The sequence below is a fragment of the Ascidia mentula genome, chromosome 6, assembly GCF_947561715.1.
Source record: "Ascidia mentula chromosome 6, kaAscMent1.1, whole genome shotgun sequence".
NCBI classification, from domain to species: domain Eukaryota; kingdom Metazoa; phylum Chordata; class Ascidiacea; order Phlebobranchia; family Ascidiidae; genus Ascidia; species Ascidia mentula.
Window position 1 is genome coordinate 10,753,349 of NC_138571.1, and position 20,716 is coordinate 10,774,064.

Here is a 20,716-nt window from a genome sequence, read left to right on the forward strand (position 1 = left end):
CATTAATAACGACGTCGATGCAACTTGTGATCGTTCATTCAACATACATCAAGCATTGCGTCGGTTTTGGAATTGATTGCGAAAAGTTAAGACTCTACCACGTGGAAAAGAGCTAAAAACCTGTACGCACGTGTACGTTCGAGTGGACCGACACCAGGCGACAAATCTTTGTCACTAAGCAAATCGTAAGTGTCGCACATTGATAATGAAACTAATGATGTTAAATTCATTATGGTTTGCTCAAAAAAACATCATAAAACATTGTTATGAATTACTGACCCAAAAATATACACATGATAAAGTTAGGGTATGAGCGCTTGAACATCTTACGAACCGCATTGAGGGTGACGTAACACTTCCATTGAGCTGTAACATAAAGGGATTGTTACGTAGAAAGCAGCATTAAAGCACAAATGTACTGGGTTTGGGTTCCATAGTAATGCTAATGCTCGCAACGCTAGCTGTAAGAAAAACATCCATGTCCAAACAACAAATAACCGAATACCATATCCGAAAACCTGTCAACGTCAGCTCTTAAACAAAACGTGAAAATTTAACGTTAAAATATTTCGCCTAGACCAGTGTTTCCCAACCGGTGGTACGAGTACCACCAGTGGTCCGCGACGGTATTTCATGTGGTAAGCTTAAACTGTTGACCAATGTTATACGTTACTTCAAGTGCGACCAGCAATTACGCAAGGAAGTGCTCAGTGCGTGCGTTTGTTGTTTGTTATTTGTTTATTGCGCATAACAGCATTGTCATGACAGATTGATTTGTCAACTGCTGCGATACAAAAGTCACTTGCCCTTGATTAATCACGTTTCAATGATCGTAATGCACGGCATTGACACGCGCCGATCATGCATTCATCACGTGGACCGCTTGGTCTCGACGTAAACCAATGTCGAACCGCAATAAAAAAAAAATTTTTGACGTATTTCCATGTCAATTGGCACTTGTGTGCTAAAGATATTTTGATGTAGTTACAAGTTGCAGCGAACACAGTGAATATTAATATAAAAATTTAATATTAGCATTGTTTATATTTCTGCCATGTTTCCCACGTACAAATGGACAATCCAGACGTGTGCAATAATAATACAGACCTTCGAACAAAGGCCGCCACTGGTCAAATCAATAACCTCAATTCTAAAGTGTTGTTAACCTGGTCGCTTTGACATGCCACGCGGGCGCCTTTGACCAGTGCCACTATATATAATGATTTGCATTTGCTTGCGTAGGTTGGGGGACGTTAAGGTGAATATCCACCCATTCTGTGGTGATTCCACAAGATTCCACCTCCTGTGGTTTCATTTGGACTGCTTCTGTACATTTTAGCCATCTCAATAAAGATTGTCATACATGATTATTGTTGGAACGGAGTCTACAGAAGAACACGAGTTAAACGCAAGATTGGTTCAACCTTCGACGTGGTTTGGTTACTTTAACAACTGGAGGTACAAAAACCGTGAGTGCGAAATCGTGCCTTATCTTTTGAATAAGAATATTTTACGAGGGGACGAATAACTCGCGTAAGCCTATTAATTTCGGAAGTTCACCATCTGTATGACGTGACGTGCTTTTACCATAAACCGCATTATTCCAAAATTGGCATTGTGGATTATGAAGATATTACATTTTTTGATTGCTCTGGAAAGGACAACTCTTTTTATACATATAAACCGATTGATGACTTTTTACGTATACGAGATATGAGCCAATCAATATTTGAAGGCCAAATATAACTGAGCCCATTTTTTATACCCGCATATTTTAAGTCGCATGCGGGTCGTTATTTTCTGCATTCACACTTACATATACTTACTTTTTTACCGACCCAAGAGAAAATGCAAGAATTTGTTGCGCAGGCTGTAATGGAATTGTGGTTCACTGTAATAAAAAATATAATTTTTCAAAGCAACACGCAATTTTCATTATCGCCTTATTTTGTGAATATACTCTTCTCTCTTTGTTTTCTGCATCGGCATTAATAACGACGTCGATGCAACTTGTGATCGTTCATTCAACATACATCAAGCATTGCGTCGGTTTTGGAATTGATTGCGAAAAGATAAGACTCTACCACGTGGAAAAGAGGTAAAAACCTGTACGCACGTGTACGTTCGAGTGGACCGACACCAGGCGACAAATCTTTGTCACTAAGCAAATCGTACGTGTCGCACATTGATAATGAAACTAATGATGTTAAATTCATTATGTTTTGCTCAAAAAAACATCATAAAACATTGTTATGAATTACTGACCCAAAAATATGCACATGATAAAGTTAGGGTATGAGCGCTTGAACATCTTACGAACCGCATTGAGGGTGACGTAACACTTCCATTGACTGTAACATAAAGGGATTGTTACGTGGAGAGCAGCATTACAGCACAAATGTACTGCTAATGCTCTAAACAACAAATAACCGAATACCATATTCTGCCGCCGAAAACGTGTCAACGTCAGCTAAACGTGAAAATTTAACGTTAATATATTTCGCCTAGACCAGTGTTTCCCAAACGGTGGTACGCGTACCACCAGTGGTCCGCGACGGTATTTCATGTGGTACGCGTGCACCTTGCCGTAATTTGCGGATTTAGTTGAAATTTGAAAAACTTAAAAAGTGATCTCTTTTGTTAAAAAGTGATCTCAAAATGTTTGTTCATCCCCTAGGTTACTTTGTAACACTTAACTAGGTGGTACGTATCGAACTTGTTGTACCTTCGTGCGGTACGCAACCACAAAAAGGTTGGGAATCACTGGCCTAGGCAAAAATCTCAAAGAAATCCCTTCTTTTTCCTGCTCTGTAGTAGAAATTGTAAACAAAGTTACTTATTACTTTTTGGCGCACAAATTACTCATTCGGAAATGAAGAATGTTGCACCGTCCAGTCCCTCAGAGTGCCTTGCGTGGAATCGCACGTCACACGCATTTCAAATAGAAGTTTTTGAAAGAAAAACAGGTGTTATTTATAAGACATACAATAAGGTCAAACATCAATACCATTGGCCCCGCACCACGAAAGTGATAACTCAAAACTCGATACTAACCAGATTTAACCTTTCACATAACCCCATTACTCAGAAAATAACCCCATTTATGCCCGTATGGGTCATTGAAAGATTAGCACACACTGAAGTTTGCGTCTGGACGCTACAGGTCAAATTTATTTGTCCAACCTTAAAACCAGTAGCGTCTACAAACCAAGTGCAACACTTAAACAGCAAGCAAAAACATGTCATCTGGAAATACCTGCCCTTTCTGTGTCAATCCATCATTGGAAACAATGTGAGGCATATAATCGTCTACATAATGACGCCGTGTGTACTTGCAACCATTTAGATTTAGAGCCAACTGACTGCGAGCTGCATACACCGGTGTTCCGGGAGCCTATAGTACACCCCGAAAGCAATTAGTTCTTCCATCGGGTTTTATTTGAACGAATCTAGCGACCAACTGCACACCACCTTTCAGCAAAAAAATGCTGATATATCGCATCTAGAATGCAAATTACAATGCTGTACTTAAAAACCATGGATTGAAGAAGTTGTCAACGACCTTCCATAGTGCTCACGAATATTTCTGGCAACCCTAAAAATTATAAACATTACGAAGAAGTCTGGAATGCAATACTGTAATTTTGACTTGCAAAATCAGGTTCTAAATCAGTGGTTTTCAACCGGCGAGGAGGGGGGCAACAAAGTGCTAAGAGGTCCGCAGAAACTTCTAAATACACCGCTATTTGATTGGAAAATATGCAGGAATTTATTTTAAATTGGACTTTATATTAGTTTTATAGACGACGGTAACGAAAAACCACAGTGCGTCCTATGTTATTCTTAGCAACGAATCGATGAAGCCATCAAAACTTAGACACAAAAAACACATGGAAAATGACCCATCATTTTTTCAGAGACTAGAGCAGTCTTTAAAACGCCAAAAATCCGATTCTAGTGGGTTTTGTCACCAACAAAGTACTGCAAGCATAGAAGCATCTTTTGTTTGTGTTTTTAGCAATACTAGTAATGCCTACAATTAACTAAGGGCGAAATATATGTATCCAGGAAAAACGTTAAACAAACGACTTGAGTTGATATACAGGAGTTGATAAAAAATATGTTGGCAAGTCTCTGATGGCCACAAAAGACAACAAGAGATTCCAAGTATACAAACTTTAATTTGTCATTACGTGTATTATCATTTTAGTGTGAATGGTTGGAGAAGTGAACATGCTTGCATCGGTGGAACAAGGAACAGAAAAAAAGTGTCGCGATTGGAAATATTTTCTTTCACTTCATATGTTACAAATTGTTCGACACTAACTGCGTCTTTCAAACGTTTTTGATATGTTGCTGTGGTGACTGCCTCCAATCATAAGGTGACAACGCCGATAAAACCCACATACGTTATGGGTGTGATTCGGGCAAAATCTGATGTCACGAAAGTATATCTATACTTATTTATTTGTTTTCGTCCATATTTCTTTGGTAAATACTGTTAACATTTCTTTGCAAGCAAGGTCGGGACAGTCAAACAAACAATTTCATTGCATTTGTAAATAACTCCAAGGGTCTCAGAGATATTTAACACGGTCTCGATGGCCTGAGCGGTTATTGAGTCTCTTTGATAGTTAAACCTGCTTCTGCCCCGTTCTGTAAAGCACCCATAACCAAGATCTCTTCCCGAATAATTGTATTCATTTCTGTTATCTTCTTCATTACGACGGTACATTACAACTTTCAATACAACGTTGATAGGATGCCAGCAAATAGAATGGCGAAGACTAGACTTGACTTGACTGAATTTACGGGTAAAAACTGGGCTCTTTAACGCTCTCCATTATGAGAGCTGATTGGTCAATAATGTCACGTGATATCATGAGGCGCTTGAAGTAATATAATACAAGAACATAGGTGTGATGTGACATAAGCATAGGAGAAAATTTTATGTGGTAAACAGGATGTTGAATGACTCACTTTACTCGAGAACATTCGATGAATTTATCATATGGGCCGCAGTATGGGATTATGCAGTGCATGTGCAAAGCTGCGCGCAAAACACCACGCAATACAAGCACTGGTTTCTGTGACGTATGTTACACATTACATTTTTTGCAAAGGACAATACAATTTTTTTCCTGCAAATAATATATAAAGCAATTATAAGATGTCACAGTTTCGTTGATAGAGAATATTTTTCGCCTGGATCACCTTCCTTCACAAGCCCCTTACAATTGAACCGTCTATTTGATATCGACACATGCCTTCGGTAATTTCATCCGGGAAGCCACCATATAATGTCAATATGAATTGACCCGGGTGGGGAAGACCAACCTCAAATATCTGTAAACGTTGATGAGCGTAAAAAAACAAAAAAAGTCTGTTATTCTTTGTTTGCACATTCTTACTATTGCGTAATTAAAGTAGTACCAAACAGCACCGAGTAAGCCTACTGCGTCCTGCAATTTGTTTCCAACTTTTTCTTGGAGAATTGACGAAAATATGAGATCAGTTCTACCCAACGTGTTTTTAAGGGTTACCCTCACAAATCCACTCTCGTCTGTTCTTATCATTGCATTTTGATGGGAAAAAAGTTCAACTTGAAGTTTATAGAAGTTGGGATATTTTATGACCGATTTCTGCCCATAAAATAGGGTGGTTAAAAATATTAACGTCGGAAAGGAATATTGTCGTTTAACTGTAAACTAATCGCATATTTTCGAACTATAGCACAAAAAGTGGTAGTAGGTAAACAAATTAGGTACTAGATTTGCATACAATAATTACAAGATCCAACGAATAATATTGACTATTGGAAGGTTGATTTTACTTTTTTTTAAAAATATCGCTTTTTTGGCTGTAATTGTAAAAGGAAATACTTATGGTTTGGAAGAAAAAATAATACCTATTTGTATACCTCAAATTGATCAAGTGATATTGGTTGATGCAAAAGTTGCCAAGCGGATTCATCTGGATAATGGGTTGAGATAAACTTGTCTGGATCAGTAAGAAACCAATACTCATTAAACTTGTACGACCTTACCCTTGTTATTTCTAAAAAAACGTTGATTGGAAAACGAAAAGTTCACCCAGCACTCGACAAAAAAGTTTCATCGTTTTGGTTGCTATTTCGAGTGGATTTGAATTGTGAGCAAAATGTTGATCATAATAAACGGTATTTTGACAAATGTCTATATTTGACAAATGTGTATATATAAAATACCGTGTTTGTGTGTATGAAAAACATACGATACCGTCTTCAGACCTAGCTCCCCAATCGGTGTCAATAAATCTCCATTCATTGTTTATCAATACAGCATTCCTCCTTCCATGAAATTCACCAGGATTGACAGCAAAAGAATGGTTTGCACAACATAGAAAAACAGCACATTTTATGTCAGTATCAATAATTCGGGAACAAGCAATGCGAAAACTTGCAATTTACCTACAACTGTTTGCTATCATGAGTCACAAGATCACTCCCAAGCCTCTTACACCGAATCTTAAGAATAACCGTTTACCTTTAATTAGCTGCACTGATGAGACCTTACAGGTCGAAACAGAGCGTCTACACACCCTGCCTGCAGCTTTGCAATAATATGGCTTTTTTGCACATTTATTATTCATCATTTGAGTCAGAATTGTGTTAATTTGTGGGTCATCAGTCATTACAAAGTTCCCACCCATCAATTCACATTTCTCCTGTGCAGTGTTCGCATCCACAAGATTATCAGATAATATCAAAATGCTGTCTTCGACGACTGCAATTGTCTGGTTGCAGTCTGCAGAAAGTTATCAGAAAATATTTTGCGTGTAAGGTATACTGAAACTTACTGCTTGCTGTGATAAAGTTGAGTTGCGATAATAATAGATAGATTCACAAAACTAGTACTCTTCCCATTATCACGTTATCCTAATAATGACTTTGTAACTAGTATTTGTTTAATATCTTCTTTTTATCATAAATATTTGTTCCTCTTAAAACGAATTCTACACTTGTCAGACCCTTACTTCAACTGCCACAGTGTTTTGACAACACATATATTCTTTTCTTTTCTTTGTGAACACGCCGTGAAAAACAGATACAAGAATATATATCCGTGTAAGTTCTGATGTGAAAACGCGCACGTAGAACAAAAAAGGAATTAACAAAAAACAACATTTCTTCACATTATCACGCAGACGATTACGCCAGAGTAGTATTGGATTCAGCGGGCAGTGATTACATTAACGCCGCCTACATTCCCGGTTGCAAGAATTCTCGAAAGTTCATCGCAACTCAGGGACCTAAAGAGGAAAGAATTATATATTTCTGGCTCATGGTTTGGCAAGAACATAACAGCATTATTGTTATGCTGACTGGTCTGGTTGAAAATGGAAAGGTCAGACCCCGACATTCCTAGCATATATATATATATCTAACACTTTATGCACCTAACATTCGTATTGTAGTCAAAGTTTGAACAGTATTGGCCAAACATCGGATCTCAGGATAAAACAAAACCTGGATTTACCGTCCAAATACCACAAAAAATACAAGTTGGTGGAACTATTCAACGGCAGATCATTTTGCTACATGATAAGGTGGTTTGAAAATGCTCTCATTTTCCATTTAGTTTTATACGTTGATTCTGCAGGAGAAACGTGAAGTGCCACAGCTTCATTACACAACTTGGCCAGATTATGGAGTTACTGTCACTGCAACAAATATGATCTACCTACTAAAGATGGTGGAAGACTTGCACACGACTAATGCTCCAATCATCGTTCATTGCAGGTAGTGCACAATTTGGCATTATGAGCTGTTGCAATTGATGATAAATTGTGAGACGATGTTTGTGTGAATTAGTATTCCTAATGTTGATCAAATGATGATAAATAGTGAGGCGATGTTTGTGTGAATTAGCATTCCTAATGTTGATCAATTAACGGTAAATTTTGAGGCGTTGTTTGTGTGAATTAGCATTCCTAATCTTGATCAATTGATGATAAATTGTGGGCGATGTTTGTGTGAATTAGCATTCCTAAAGTTGATCAATTGATGATAAATTGTGAGGCGATGTTTGTGTGAATTAGCATTCCTAAAGTTGATCAATTGATGATAAATTGTGAGGCGATGTTTGTGTGAATTAGCATTCCTAAAGTTGATCAATTGATGATAAATTGTGAGGCGATGTTTGTGTGAATTAGCATTCCTAATGTTGATCAAATGATGATAAATTGTGAGGCGATGTTTTTGTGAATTAGCTTTCCTAATGTTGATCAATTAACGGTAAATTTTGAGGCGTTGTTTGTGTGAATTAGCATTCCTAATCTTGATCAATTGATGATAAATTTTGAGGCGATGTTTGTGTGAATTTGCATTCCTAAAGTTGATCAATTGATGATAAATTGTGGGCGGTGTTTGTGTGAATTAACATTCCTAAAGTTGATCAATTCATGATAAATTGTGAGGCGATGTTTGTGTGAATTAGCATTCCTAAAGTTGATCAATTCATGATAAATTGTGAGGCGATGTTTGTGTGAATTTGCATTCCTAATCTTGATCAATTGATGATAAATTGTGGGCGATGTTTATGTGAATTTGCATACCTAAAGTTGATCAATTGATGATAAATTGTGAGGCGATGTTTGTGTGAATTAGCATTCCTAAAGTTGATCAATTGATGATAAATTGTGAGGCGATGTTTGTGTGAATTAGCATTCCTAAAGTTGATCAATTGATGATAAATTTTGAGGCCATGTTTGTGTGAATTTGCATTCCTAAAGTTGATCAATTGATGATAAATTGTGGGCGGTGTTTGTGTGAATTAGCATTCCTAAAGTTGATCAATTCATGATAAATTGTGAGGCGATGTTTGTGTGAATTAGCATTCCTAAAGATAATCAATTGATGATAAATTGTGAGGCGATGTGTGTGTGAATTAGCATTCCTAAAGTTGATCAATTAATGATAAATTGTGAGGCGATGTTTGTGTGAATTAGCATTCCTAAAGTTGATCAATTGATGATAAATTGTGAGGCGATGTTTGTGTGAATTAGCATTCCTAAAGTTGATCAATTGATGATAAATTGTGAGGCGATGTTTGTGTGAATTAGCATTCCTAATGTTGATCAATTGATGATAAATAGTGAGGCGATGTTTATGTGAATTTGCATTCCTAAAGTTGATCAATTCATGATAAATTGTGAGGCGATGTTTATGTGAATTTGCATTCCTAAAGTTGATCAATTGATGATAAATTGTGAGGCGATGTTTATGTGAATTAGCATTCCTAAAGTTGATCAATTGATGATAAATTGTGAGGCGATGTTTGTGTGCATTAGCATTCCTAATGTTGATCAAATGATGATAAACAGTGAGGCGATGTTTGTGTGAATTAGCATTCCTAATGTTGATCAATTAACGGTAAATTTTGAGGCGATGTTTGTGTGAATTAGCATTCCTAATCTTGATCAATTGATGATAAATTTTGAGGCCATGTTTGTGTGAATTTGCATTCCTAAAGTTGATCAATTGATGATAAATTGTGGGCGGTGTTTGTGTGAATTAGCATTCCTAAAGTTGATCAATTCATGATAAATTGTGAGGCGATGTTTGTGTGAACTAGCATTCCTAAAGATAATCAATTGATGATAAATTGTGAGGCGATGTGTGTGTGAATTAGCATTCCTAAAGTTGATCAATTAATGATAAATTGTGAGGCGATGTTTGTGTGAATTAGCATTCCTAAAGTTGATCAATTGATGATAAATTGTGAGGCGATGTTTGTGTGAATTAGCATTCCTAATGTTGATCAATTGATGATAAATAGTGAGGCGATGTTTATGTGAATTTGCATTCCTAATGTTGATCAATTGTTGATAAATCGAGAGGCGATGTTTGTGTGAATTAGCATTCCTAAAGTTGATCAATTCATGATAAATTGTGAGGCGATGTTTGTGTGAATTAGCATTCCTAAAGATAATCAATTGATGATAAATTGTGAGGCGATGTGTGTGTGAATTTGCATTCCTAATGTTGATCAATTCATGATAAATTGTGAGGCGATGTTTGTGTGAATTAGCATTCCTAAAGTTGATCAATTGATGATAAATTGTGAGGCGATGTTTATGTGAATTAGCATTCCTAAAGTTGATCAATTGATGATAAATTGTGAGGCGATGTTTGTGTGAATTAGCATTCCTAAAGTTGATCAATTGATGATAAATTGTGAGGCGATGTTTATGTGAATTAGCATTCCTAAAGTTGATCAATTGATGATAAATTGTGAGGCGATGTTTGTGTGAATTAGCATTCCTAATGTTGATCAATTGCTGATAAATTGAGAGCCGATGTTTATGTGAATTAGCATTCCTAAAGTTGATCAATTGATGATAAATTGTGAGGCGATGTTTGTGTGAATTAGCATTCCTAATGTTGATCAATTGCTGATAAATTGAGAGCCGATGTTTATGTGAATTAGCATTCCTAAAGTTGATCAATTGATGATAAATTGTGAGGCGATGTTTATGTGAATTAGCATTCCTAAAGTTGATCAATTGATGATAAATTGTGAGGCGATGTTTGTGTGAATTAGCATTCCTAATGTTGATCAATTGCTGATAAATTGAGAACCGATGTTTATGTGAATTAGCATTCCTAAAGTTGATCAATTGATGATAAATTGTGAGGCGATGTTTGTGTGAATTAGCATTCCTAATGTTGATCAATTGCTGATAAATTGAGAGCCGATGTTTATGTGAATTAGCATTCCTAAAGTTGATCAATTGATGATAAATTGTGAGGCGATGTTTATGTGAATTAGCATTCCTAAAGTTGATCAATTGATGATAAATTGTGAGGCGATGTTTGTGTGAATTAGCATTCCTAATGTTGATCAATTGCTGATAAATTGAGAGCCGATGTTTATTTGAATTAGCATTCCTAAAGTTGATCAATTGATGATAAATTGTGAGGCGATGTTTATGTGAATTAGCATTCCTAAAGTTGATCAATTGATGATAAATTGTGAGGCGATGTTTGTGTGAATTAGCATTCCTAAAGTTGATCAATTGATGATAAATTGTGAGGCGATGTTTATGTGAATTAGCATTCCTAAAGTTGATCAATTGATGATAAATTGTGAGGCGATGTTTGTGTGAATTAGCATTCCTAATGTTGATCAATTGCTGATAAATTGGGAGCCGATGTTTATGTGAATTAGCATTCCTAAAGTTGATCAATTGATGATAAATTGTGAGGCGATGTTTGTGTGAATTAGCATTCCTAATGTTGATCAATTGCTGATAAATTGAGAGCCGATGTTTATGTGAATTAGCATTCCTAAAGTTGATCAATTGATGATAAATTGTGAGGCGATGTTTATGTGAATTAGCATTCCTAAAGTTGATCAATTGATGATAAATTGTGAGGCGATGTTTGTGTGAATTAGCATTCCTAAAGTTGATCAATTGATGATAAATTGTGAGGCGATGTTTATGTGAATTAGCATTCCTAAAGTTGATCAATTGATGATAAATTGTGAGGCGATGTTTGTGTGAATTAGCATTCCTAAAGTTGATCAATTGATGATAAATTGTGAGGCGATGTTTATGTGAATTAGCATTCCTAAAGTTGATCAATTGATGATAAATTGTGAGGCGATGTTTGTGTGAATTATCATTCCTAAAGTTGATCAATTGCTGATAAATTGTGAGCCGATGTTTGTGTGAATTAGCATTCCTAAAATTGATCAATTGCTGATAAATTGTTTGTCAGATTTAAGAGCCAGCACAAGCATCACCCAAAACAGCAAAGGACACTTTGTACAGATGATACGTATTGTAACGTCCTATGCGGCAGGTTGCAACCCATCGCCCCAAGTGCAATCGGCTGCGATCCTGCGACGGAGAGTCCACGTGAGGAAAACAGCTTTACATGAGCGCCTCATTCGATAACCTCCATAGTTTTATTGGTTTTATTGCCATTTTAACTTCTGCACGAATACCATATTTACGTTGTAGTCGTGAAAGCAATTCACCATCAACACCCTCTTCCACACAATTCATTAAGAATTAGATGTCTTGTAACTGTTTTGAGGGCCCCCCGCGGCTCTTTGTACCCCAATTCCCGAGCTTTAGAGGTCATCAGACCCGGAAATTGTTTTTGGCAAACAAGAGAAACTGTGACCAGGTGCATGAAGGCGAAAGACCTCTAAAGCTCAATTTTCAAGATTTAATTGTGAGTTACGGCCTAAACCCTAAAGGAAGTAAGCAATCACACGCAACAGAGCAACAAAAGTCATTACGAGTATTAATACTGCGATATAGGAAAACTATTTTGCATCAACTACAGACTCAAGTTGTGTTGTGACGTTGCTCCTTGTGCAACTGAGGAGTCGAATAAGGAGCGTTTACGTCGCGAGCCTTGTCAGAAAAGTACATTCCAGTGAATCCCTCTACAACATTCTTTGTCTCACTTCACATCCATTTTAATAGCGATCCAACATGAAAAAAGGCCAATATTTTAATGAACCTAAGAAGCAAAAACACGATCCCTTGTTAGGGCCGGCCCTGAATATTATTTCCTGCAACAAAGGTCTCTCACGCGCCAAACAGGAACTTTTGGTAAAAATTTGCAGTAAGCACAGCTGTGGCATCGTTTACATATAGGAAAATCACCACTGTCGGCAAAATGCGCCCTCTCATACTAGGCATGTCCCTTATTATCGACAGGCCCCATGACAAATACAGAAGTGCCATTTTAGCGAATAATAACTTGTATACTTCATGAAGAATCATTGTTTGATAACAATTGCAAACAATAGCTCAAAACTCTATAGTGTTGTATTGCACCTTCACTAACATGTTTCAACTTTCCACACTTCTGCAAGCATAGAACTGTAATGTGTGTTGTTGACAATAGTCATCAACAATCCCATTTTATTAGCAGCATTGTGGTCATGAAATTCTCCATGCATTCTTGAGAAGAACAATGAACGAACATCATCCATGTAAATACACTCGAGTTTAATCATGGGCATTACGCTCAAGCACATGCAAGGCTGCAGTGCAGTCCGTGTTTTAAAAGATTTGTACTTAATTCGAAGGCCACCGGCTTTACATCAAATGTGCATCGTACGTAGATATGATTTATAATTAGGGTTCTCATTAAATGCCCAATATAGACTGAACTGTCAAGAGTAACTGATTATCGTTGCTTAACTTTAAGGAAGTCAGTAATCACACGCAATAGAGCAAGAAAAGTCATTACGAACCACTTCATAATAATACACGCTATATAACCAAACAATTTGGCTTCAAACACAAACTTAAGTTTTGCTGTGTGGTTGCATCATGAGCAGTAGCTGCCATATCAACTTTTTTTACGCATGAATGAAAAGTTGCAGTGTCGAATGAAAAAACTCATGTGCCGGGCCACCTTTGTTTATGCCAATCATTTAAATGCTGCCCTGCAGTCCTTATTTTAAAGGTCTCCCGCTCCAAATCAAATGCGCTTCGTGCGTAGATATATTTGGTCATTCGGGTTCTCATTAAAATACCCAATAAAGACTGAACTGTCAGAGTAACTGATTAACGTTGCTCAATTTAAAGGAAGTCATTAATCACACGCAATATAGCAATAAAAGTCATTACGAGTATTAATACTGCGATATAGCAAAACTATTTTGCATCAAACACAGACTAAAGTTGTGTTGTGACGTTGCTCCTTGTGCAACTGAGGGGTCAAATAAGCGGCGTTCACGGCGCGGGCCTTGTCAGAAAAGCACTTTCCAGTGAATCCTTCTGCCATATTCTTTGTTTCAGATCACATCCATTTTAATAGCGACCCAATATGCAGAAAGGCCAATATTTTAAAGAACCTCAGAACCAAAAACACGATCCCTTGTTAGGGCCGGCCCTGAATATTATTTCCTGCAACATCGAAGGTCTCTCACGCGCCAAACAGGATCTGTCCGCAAAAATTTGCAGTAACCACAGCTGTGGTATCGTTTACATATAGGAAAATCACCACCGGCGACCAAATGCGCCCTCTCATACCAGGCATGTCCCTTATTATCGACAGGCCCCATGACAAATACAGAAGTGCCATTTTAGAGAATAATAACTTGAATATTTCATGAAGAATCATTGTTTGATAACAATTGCAAACACCAAGCTTGAAATTCCAGAGTGTTTTATTGCACCTTCACTAATATGCTTCAACTTTCCACACTTCTACAAGCTTAGAACTCTAATGTGTTTTGTCAACAACAGTCATCAACAATCCCATTTTGTTAGTCGCATTGTGGTCATGAAATTCGCAATGTATTCTTAATGTGTACAATGAATGAACATCATCCATGTAAATGCACTCGAGTTTAATCATGGGTATTACGCTCAAACACATGCAAGGCTGCAATGCAGTCTGTGTTTTTCAAAAGATTTGCACTTAATTCGAAGGCCTCACCCTCTACATCATATGCTTACCGTACGTAGATATATTTTATAATTACGGTTCTCATTAAATACCCAATATAGACTGAACTGTCAAGAGTAACTGATTATCGTTGTTTATTTTAAGGAAGTCATCATCAGAGCAATAAAAGTCATTACGAACCACATCGTAACAATACTTGCTATATAACCAAACAAGTTTTTGCATCAGACACAGTCTTCAGTTTTGCTGTGTGGTTGCAACGTGAGTAGTTGCTGCCGTATCAAGTTAACTGCTAGTTTTAAGAAAAAGAGTGATACTTTAGGACCTATATGGGTATCAGATAGGAGAAATCCTGTGTTCAAGGCCCTCGGCTGTAATGCATCTAGCGACTGTTCCGCTTGTTTCCCAATGACCGTTGATGGGTCTTGTGACTTACATAGGGACCTGGAATTCTACAAAGTTGAAAAAAAAAAAATTGCTCCTGGATGAGACTGTACAGAGCAAGGACTTTTTGGGCCTCCTGGAAGATCATATGACCAACAGGGGGGTATACCCAGCCCTTGGGGGAGGGCATTGACACTTTTTCAGCAACTAAATTTGATGCCATCGCATAGAGAAGAGTTGGAACTTACAAAAAAATGCAAATGAGTGGGTAGTTGAACGATTCATTTTTCTGCAAAATCCAGTTCCATTTTTGGTTGCTCTTTTAACCAAAATATTGAGTAACCAGGGGGGCAAATGGCCCTAGGGGGGTGGCTAAACCATTTTTTCGGAGACTAATTTTGATCAAAATTTGTAGATATGAAATGGATCTTTCATAAAATCACAAATGATTGGACACTTAAACGATTCATTTTGCCACAAACACAGCCTGATTTTTTTGCTCCATTTTCAACATAAATTTCAGCAGCACCCACCAGCAAGTTACTACCTAATTGGAATAGCTCAAAACCACACTAAAACTGCCCCAAACACCTTAAAATTCGCCATGACAACAGCACGCACATGTGCGCCCATTCAACCGTAAATTTAACTTAATTGCGTCACTGCTTTGCTTGGTGATGCATGACTTTGCATTGTGACACAGGTCTACACGGTGGGCATTTCCCAGCACCAAAACTAATTTTCATAGAAATACCAATATGCGTCCTTTAGTGGAAGTTGAGTGGCAGATATTTTTTCCAAATCTATTAATGGCTTGTTTATCTATCGCAAATATTCCTAACAATTAACAACCTTTATCTGTGTTCATGGAGAATGTGTATAGTAAGATCGAGACACAAAGTTCGTTATACTTAATTATTTGTTGTTTGATTGCACAAGGAAAAAGTCGTCGTTTGGTAAAGTAGAATCATCTGAACAGAAGATGTCCCAAGAAAACTCCCAATCAGAAAACGATGATGGAGTTATTTTGCCTAACAGAAGAAGTGGTGAGAAACTGTGTAAATTTTTATTATCTGTCCTAAGTTTTGCCATAAACTAGCTGTTGAGAAGATTAACGTACATGGCAATAAGGCTTATAAAGACTGCAACTTGTTTTAGTGAAAGATATAACGAGATCGTTTGACAAACAAATTTCACTTCTCAGTGATGAAGTTAAAAGGTATGTTGGTTAAATCAACCAATGTGAATGAAATATTAATTGTCCTTGCTATTGTGATGTATTGTTCGTTTATAGATTTTTGGGGGTCCTTGTGCATTGATTTATTTCTCAGTGTTCATTTGTGTTTTCAGGGATCGTGAAATTAGACTACGTAACCAACAAATCAGACAGAAATATCTAAATGAAAGATTGAGATCAAGAAAAGAGGCAATATTTTTATTTTTGTGTACATCGTAAACTGATCATCAAAACTGTATTTTTTTAGAATTTCAGTTCCGCTGAACGTATGGAAGAAATCGTAAACTGTCAAAACGAGAAAGTGCTCATTCCCAAACTGGGCCAAGAGCCACCACCGGCACCACCTAAAACAACAAAAGACACTTTATATAGGTGATGATACGTATTCGTCTGTGGATTGAAATAAAATTATAATACGACTGGGCAACCCATTACCTTCAAGTGCAATCCGTTGCGTTCCTTACGTCAGAGCGTGATTCTATGTGAGAAAATAACCATCGCATGATGGGCGATTCACTCGAAAACCACTCGGGTTTAATCGTTGTTAATACCATTATAACTTCTACATGTATACTTTAATTAAGTTTAACTATGTCTATTGCGCTATAAACATAATTTCATACGTTTTTTAATTGGTATTCAGTGAGCGAGGAATCACCGACTTATTTGAAGACTTGGAGCAATTCGCCATCAACATGGATTCAGAAAATGTTACTTATCCAGTTCTCATGAAGCAACTTTTTATTTGGAAACTAACTGACCTTGAGAAGGTTGGGTTGTTTTTAGCTTTATTCAAGGTCTAATGTAAGTTTATTAGGTAAGAATCTTGTTCCATTGGATCAGTTCACAGGACCTAAATGCGATCAAATTTCCTGACCAACTTTTTCCAAACTCTCCTTTGGATCAGTTAAAAGCAATCAAGGAAGGAACTGCGAACTACCCGCTGGTGTTTCAACGATTGTGTCGGTAATTATTCTGTTTGAAATACAGCAATATTACATAGGTTATGTATATATCAGGGGGAGTAGAATAACTTGTCCGTCACCATGTATGGTTTAATTTGCGAATAAAATTAATTTATGCGTTTTTAAGTGCTGCTGGAATCCATTGTAAAGTTATAGAAGGTTTCATAAAAGGAACGGTTGGCTACTATCCTGATCACTCATTTTCTGCCAATCTTCATCATTTCCGTGGAACTTGGAATGCTGTTCTTATCAACAATGAGTGGAGGTTTATTGACACCCAATGGGGCGCTAGAGCATTTAATGGTAAACTGTTATAAATCACCAAAATCTTTTCAAAGGCAATGTTTTTAGAAACAAAACGAGAATTGGTATACTGTTTTAATGAGTTTTGGTTTCTCACTGATCCAGACAAGTTTATCTCAAGCCATTATCCAGATGAATCCGCTTGGCAACTTTTACATCAACCTATAACACTTGCCCACTTTGAGGTTTGCAAATATTTGTCATATGTTGTTCACATCGAGCAAAACTAAAACCAAATTGTTACGACCGTAGCGCGTTCTCGCCAAAATAAAAAAACACCACCTGAACGTTTTTGTCACTTTTTAAACCGCCGTATCAGCGCGTCACGCTTTATTAAATTTTAAAAGACGTTTAAAACTCTCATTTCCTAATGCAAATCGCTATCAGCAAACACATTAAAGTATTTCATTAACAAACTTTTGTAAAATGACAGGTTTATCATATTTAAATAAAAGTGGTTATTTTACATGAATAAATATAAATCATTCATTCAGTTTGTGAAACACCTAATTAACCAATACGAAGCACATTATTATCATTTCAACACCTTTATTGATAGGCGTCAGTTTTGAAAAATGAGATGTTTTACAAACTTAAACTTGAACTTTCATCCTATCAAAATGGAATGATAAGAACAGACGAGAGTGGATTTGTGAGGGTGACGTTGAAAAACACAACTGCAAGAAATAATATTAAATTCTCATCGAGTCATAAAGAAAAAGTTGAAAACAAGTTGCAGGGAGAAGTGAAGAAATCTGTTGAAGTTCACAAAAACTCGGACGAATTTGTAAGACATTTTTGAAACAAAATGACTTTTGAACTTTTGCTCACATTTATTCATAGATATTTGAGACTCGTCTTCCCCATTCTGGGCAATACATTTTAACCTTATATGGTGGTTTTTCGGTTGACGTTTTCGGCGAAAGCGTTTGTGAATACCAAGTAGACGGTTCAATGATGAAAGCAATGTAAATGTTCTTCATTCAGTTACAAAACAACACATGTATCGCTGAATCAACCAAAACCGTGAATCAGTATGAGAACAATAAGTCTGGCCCATATAGCACCAATCATTTTTATTTTGCACGCAAAGTTACAACGCACATAAACAATGGACGTGATACACAAAATACCGTCTGCCGTTGGATCGCGGTTTATTCCATTGTTACACTTGGTATGTAGGGTTTTGATTGCCTGCACTGTAATATATTCTTTATTATTGTCAAATTCCAGCAATATTTTTTTCGACTACCTTTAAGATTTTTTCCTATTTTTCCTTGTTAAATTACGTGATTCAAGCAGTTTCTGTCTGTCTTGTATTGGTTGTACTTTAACATATATATCTTGAAGTGCGTATAAAGATAAGTTTTACCCGTAATTGTGTAACATTTGTCCTCCTGGTGTCTCTGTGATAATGATGACACGTGTTTGCCTGTATATACTGAAATATCTTTGTATTCACGGAAGACTTGTTTTGTTTAGATGGAAAGTATGTTATCGCTATGATAAGCAACTGCTATTTTATCGGGAAAGCCAACTATTCGATGGTTTGGGTTGTTTTCCCATAAGCACCATTGAACTATTTATTCGGATTAAACTACTTAACAAATATTGTTACCATATGTCTGATTTCTGTACAATGAAAAACTTCAGACGCAATAAGGCAACGTCCCATAGGCAATTGGTAACTATAATCGTTTGCTGCAAAACTATATGTCTGTGTTTAGATATAAGTTGTTGATCGAATGGTAAGTTTGTTTTAGTCACTTGAACGTTTGCTGCTGCGCTCAAGTTCGGTTTGCCGAAAGCCTAGCGTGGCGCAAGAATACTACGAATTTGGTTAAGGATTGACACGACCTTTGTCCATACGATTGCAAGCAGTAGTGCCGCCAGGTAACTGAAATTCGCAGCAGCAAAAGTTCACAGTTAATTTATGAGCTATTTTTATCTTGGCAATCTAACCATACGTACGACAGCTTGTCCATTGCCCACTGTAATAAAATCACAGCACGTATGACGTCACTGAAGTATTGTGTCAACCTGTTCTGACTTAGTTTGCTACTGAATGTAGTTTATTGGTATCTGTACATGTTATGAATTTATTCAGAATTATGTTTCATTACTCTTACACTTCCTGTGCTTTCCAAAACATTCGATAGTTAAATACGCACAATGTTAAGTTTAATTAGTGTAACGTGGAGTTTCCTAAATGGTGCGACTTTCACCTTGTCTTATTGATAAAAACTAATGTCAATAAAAAAGCGCATTCGTCTCCAAAAAAGGTCAACACTAAAGACGGTCAAGCATTTGAGATGGGTCGAGTAGGCTCATTTGTAATTGTTATGTAAAAGCAGGGTTTCGGTTTTTGTTGTAACGAAGTTGCATGAAAATGTTTTTTTTATATTATAAACAACATTTGCAATTTGGTGAAGTTACTTGCATCAAAATGGAGCAACGCAGAAATGGTAGGCTATTAGTGTTTACACTAAAATTTACAAATTATTTTGTTTAAAAAAACTTGGGCCTATCTCAAATTTATGGTTTCATTGCAGACACATAGTTTTATTTAAATCTGGAACTGAAATGTTTTGTAGTAATTCACTGAATTTCTTTTTTGATATAGTGAAAGAATTGCGTGGATATTTTGATGCATAATCTGCCAATATTCGAAAGGATATAGAAAGGTGACGATATGGGTTGTGTTTTATTTTTATGAAATATATTTTACGTAAGAGCCCAAACATAACTAAACTAAAACAGCAATTATTGCTAAGTTGCCATGGAAGAAACTAATGGGGGCACATTCCTCCCTACAAGCTCCTGTGAAGTTATTTAAAGAATATTTTTATTCAGAGAAAAAGAAATCAAGCGACAAAACCAAGAAAGAAACATCTTGAAGAATATTTACAAAACCGAAAAGAGGTAATTGTATCGTTTCTGCCGACTTCGTATTTGTACAAAGTTTGATTATATACAAATACAAACTTCATTACAAAAAATATAGAATTTCAGCTCAGCCACACATGTGGAAATAATTCACAACAGTGAAAGGCAAAAGGAGTATGTGCCAATAATGAGTGATCTACCTGCACCATTTCCGCCACTAATAACTAAGGAAGAGTTGTACAAGTTGGTAAAAAAAATAATAATATAAATTATGAAAAATAGCCATGCACAAAAGATTTCTCTGTGTTATCTATTGGATAGCAGTGATCGCCGAGTAAGAGTCTGCGCAGTTAATCCAGTCTGTTATGCATTGCATGTTTTTTTACTAGGGCTGCCGCAATTCATTGCGAAACAATACAAGGTTACGCAAAAGGTTTTGGATACTATCCTGACCATTCATTTTCTGTTGATCCTGACAAATTCCATGGAGCGTGGAATGCTGTACTTATCAACAAT

At 36.6% G+C, this 20,716-nt stretch overlaps 2 protein-coding genes across 14 annotated transcripts in view; one reads left to right on the forward strand and one right to left on the reverse strand.

The window, feature by feature from the left end:
* Positions 1–20,716, reverse strand: part of LOC145906105 (uncharacterized) — a 268,399-nt gene that overhangs the window by 37,084 nt on the left and 210,599 nt on the right. The window lies entirely within an intron of this gene.
* On the forward strand, positions 14,815–18,286 carry LOC145906310 (lim and transglutaminase domain protein ltd-1-like). Its single transcript, XM_082993726.1, has 10 exons — positions 14,815–15,855; positions 15,968–16,028; positions 16,160–16,235; positions 16,294–16,418; positions 16,690–16,816; positions 16,864–17,012; positions 17,139–17,314; positions 17,363–17,499; positions 17,874–18,101; positions 18,158–18,286. Exons 1-10 carry the CDS (start codon positions 15,792–15,794, stop codon positions 18,284–18,286), a joined length of 1,272 nt encoding a protein of 423 aa, XP_082849852.1. The 5' UTR covers positions 14,815–15,791.

Coding starts and splice junctions, on each gene's coding strand:
- LOC145906310 (XM_082993726.1), top strand. CDS start 15,792: ATGTCCCAAGAAAACTCCCAATCAGAAAACGATGATGGAGTTATTTTG. Junction 16,236..16,293: donor GATTGAGATCAAGAAAAGAG/GCAATATTTTTA, acceptor GTATTTTTTTAG/AATTTCAGTTCCGCTGAACG. Junction 16,419..16,689: donor ACAAAAGACACTTTATATAG/GTGATGATACGT, acceptor ATTGGTATTCAG/TGAGCGAGGAATCACCGACT.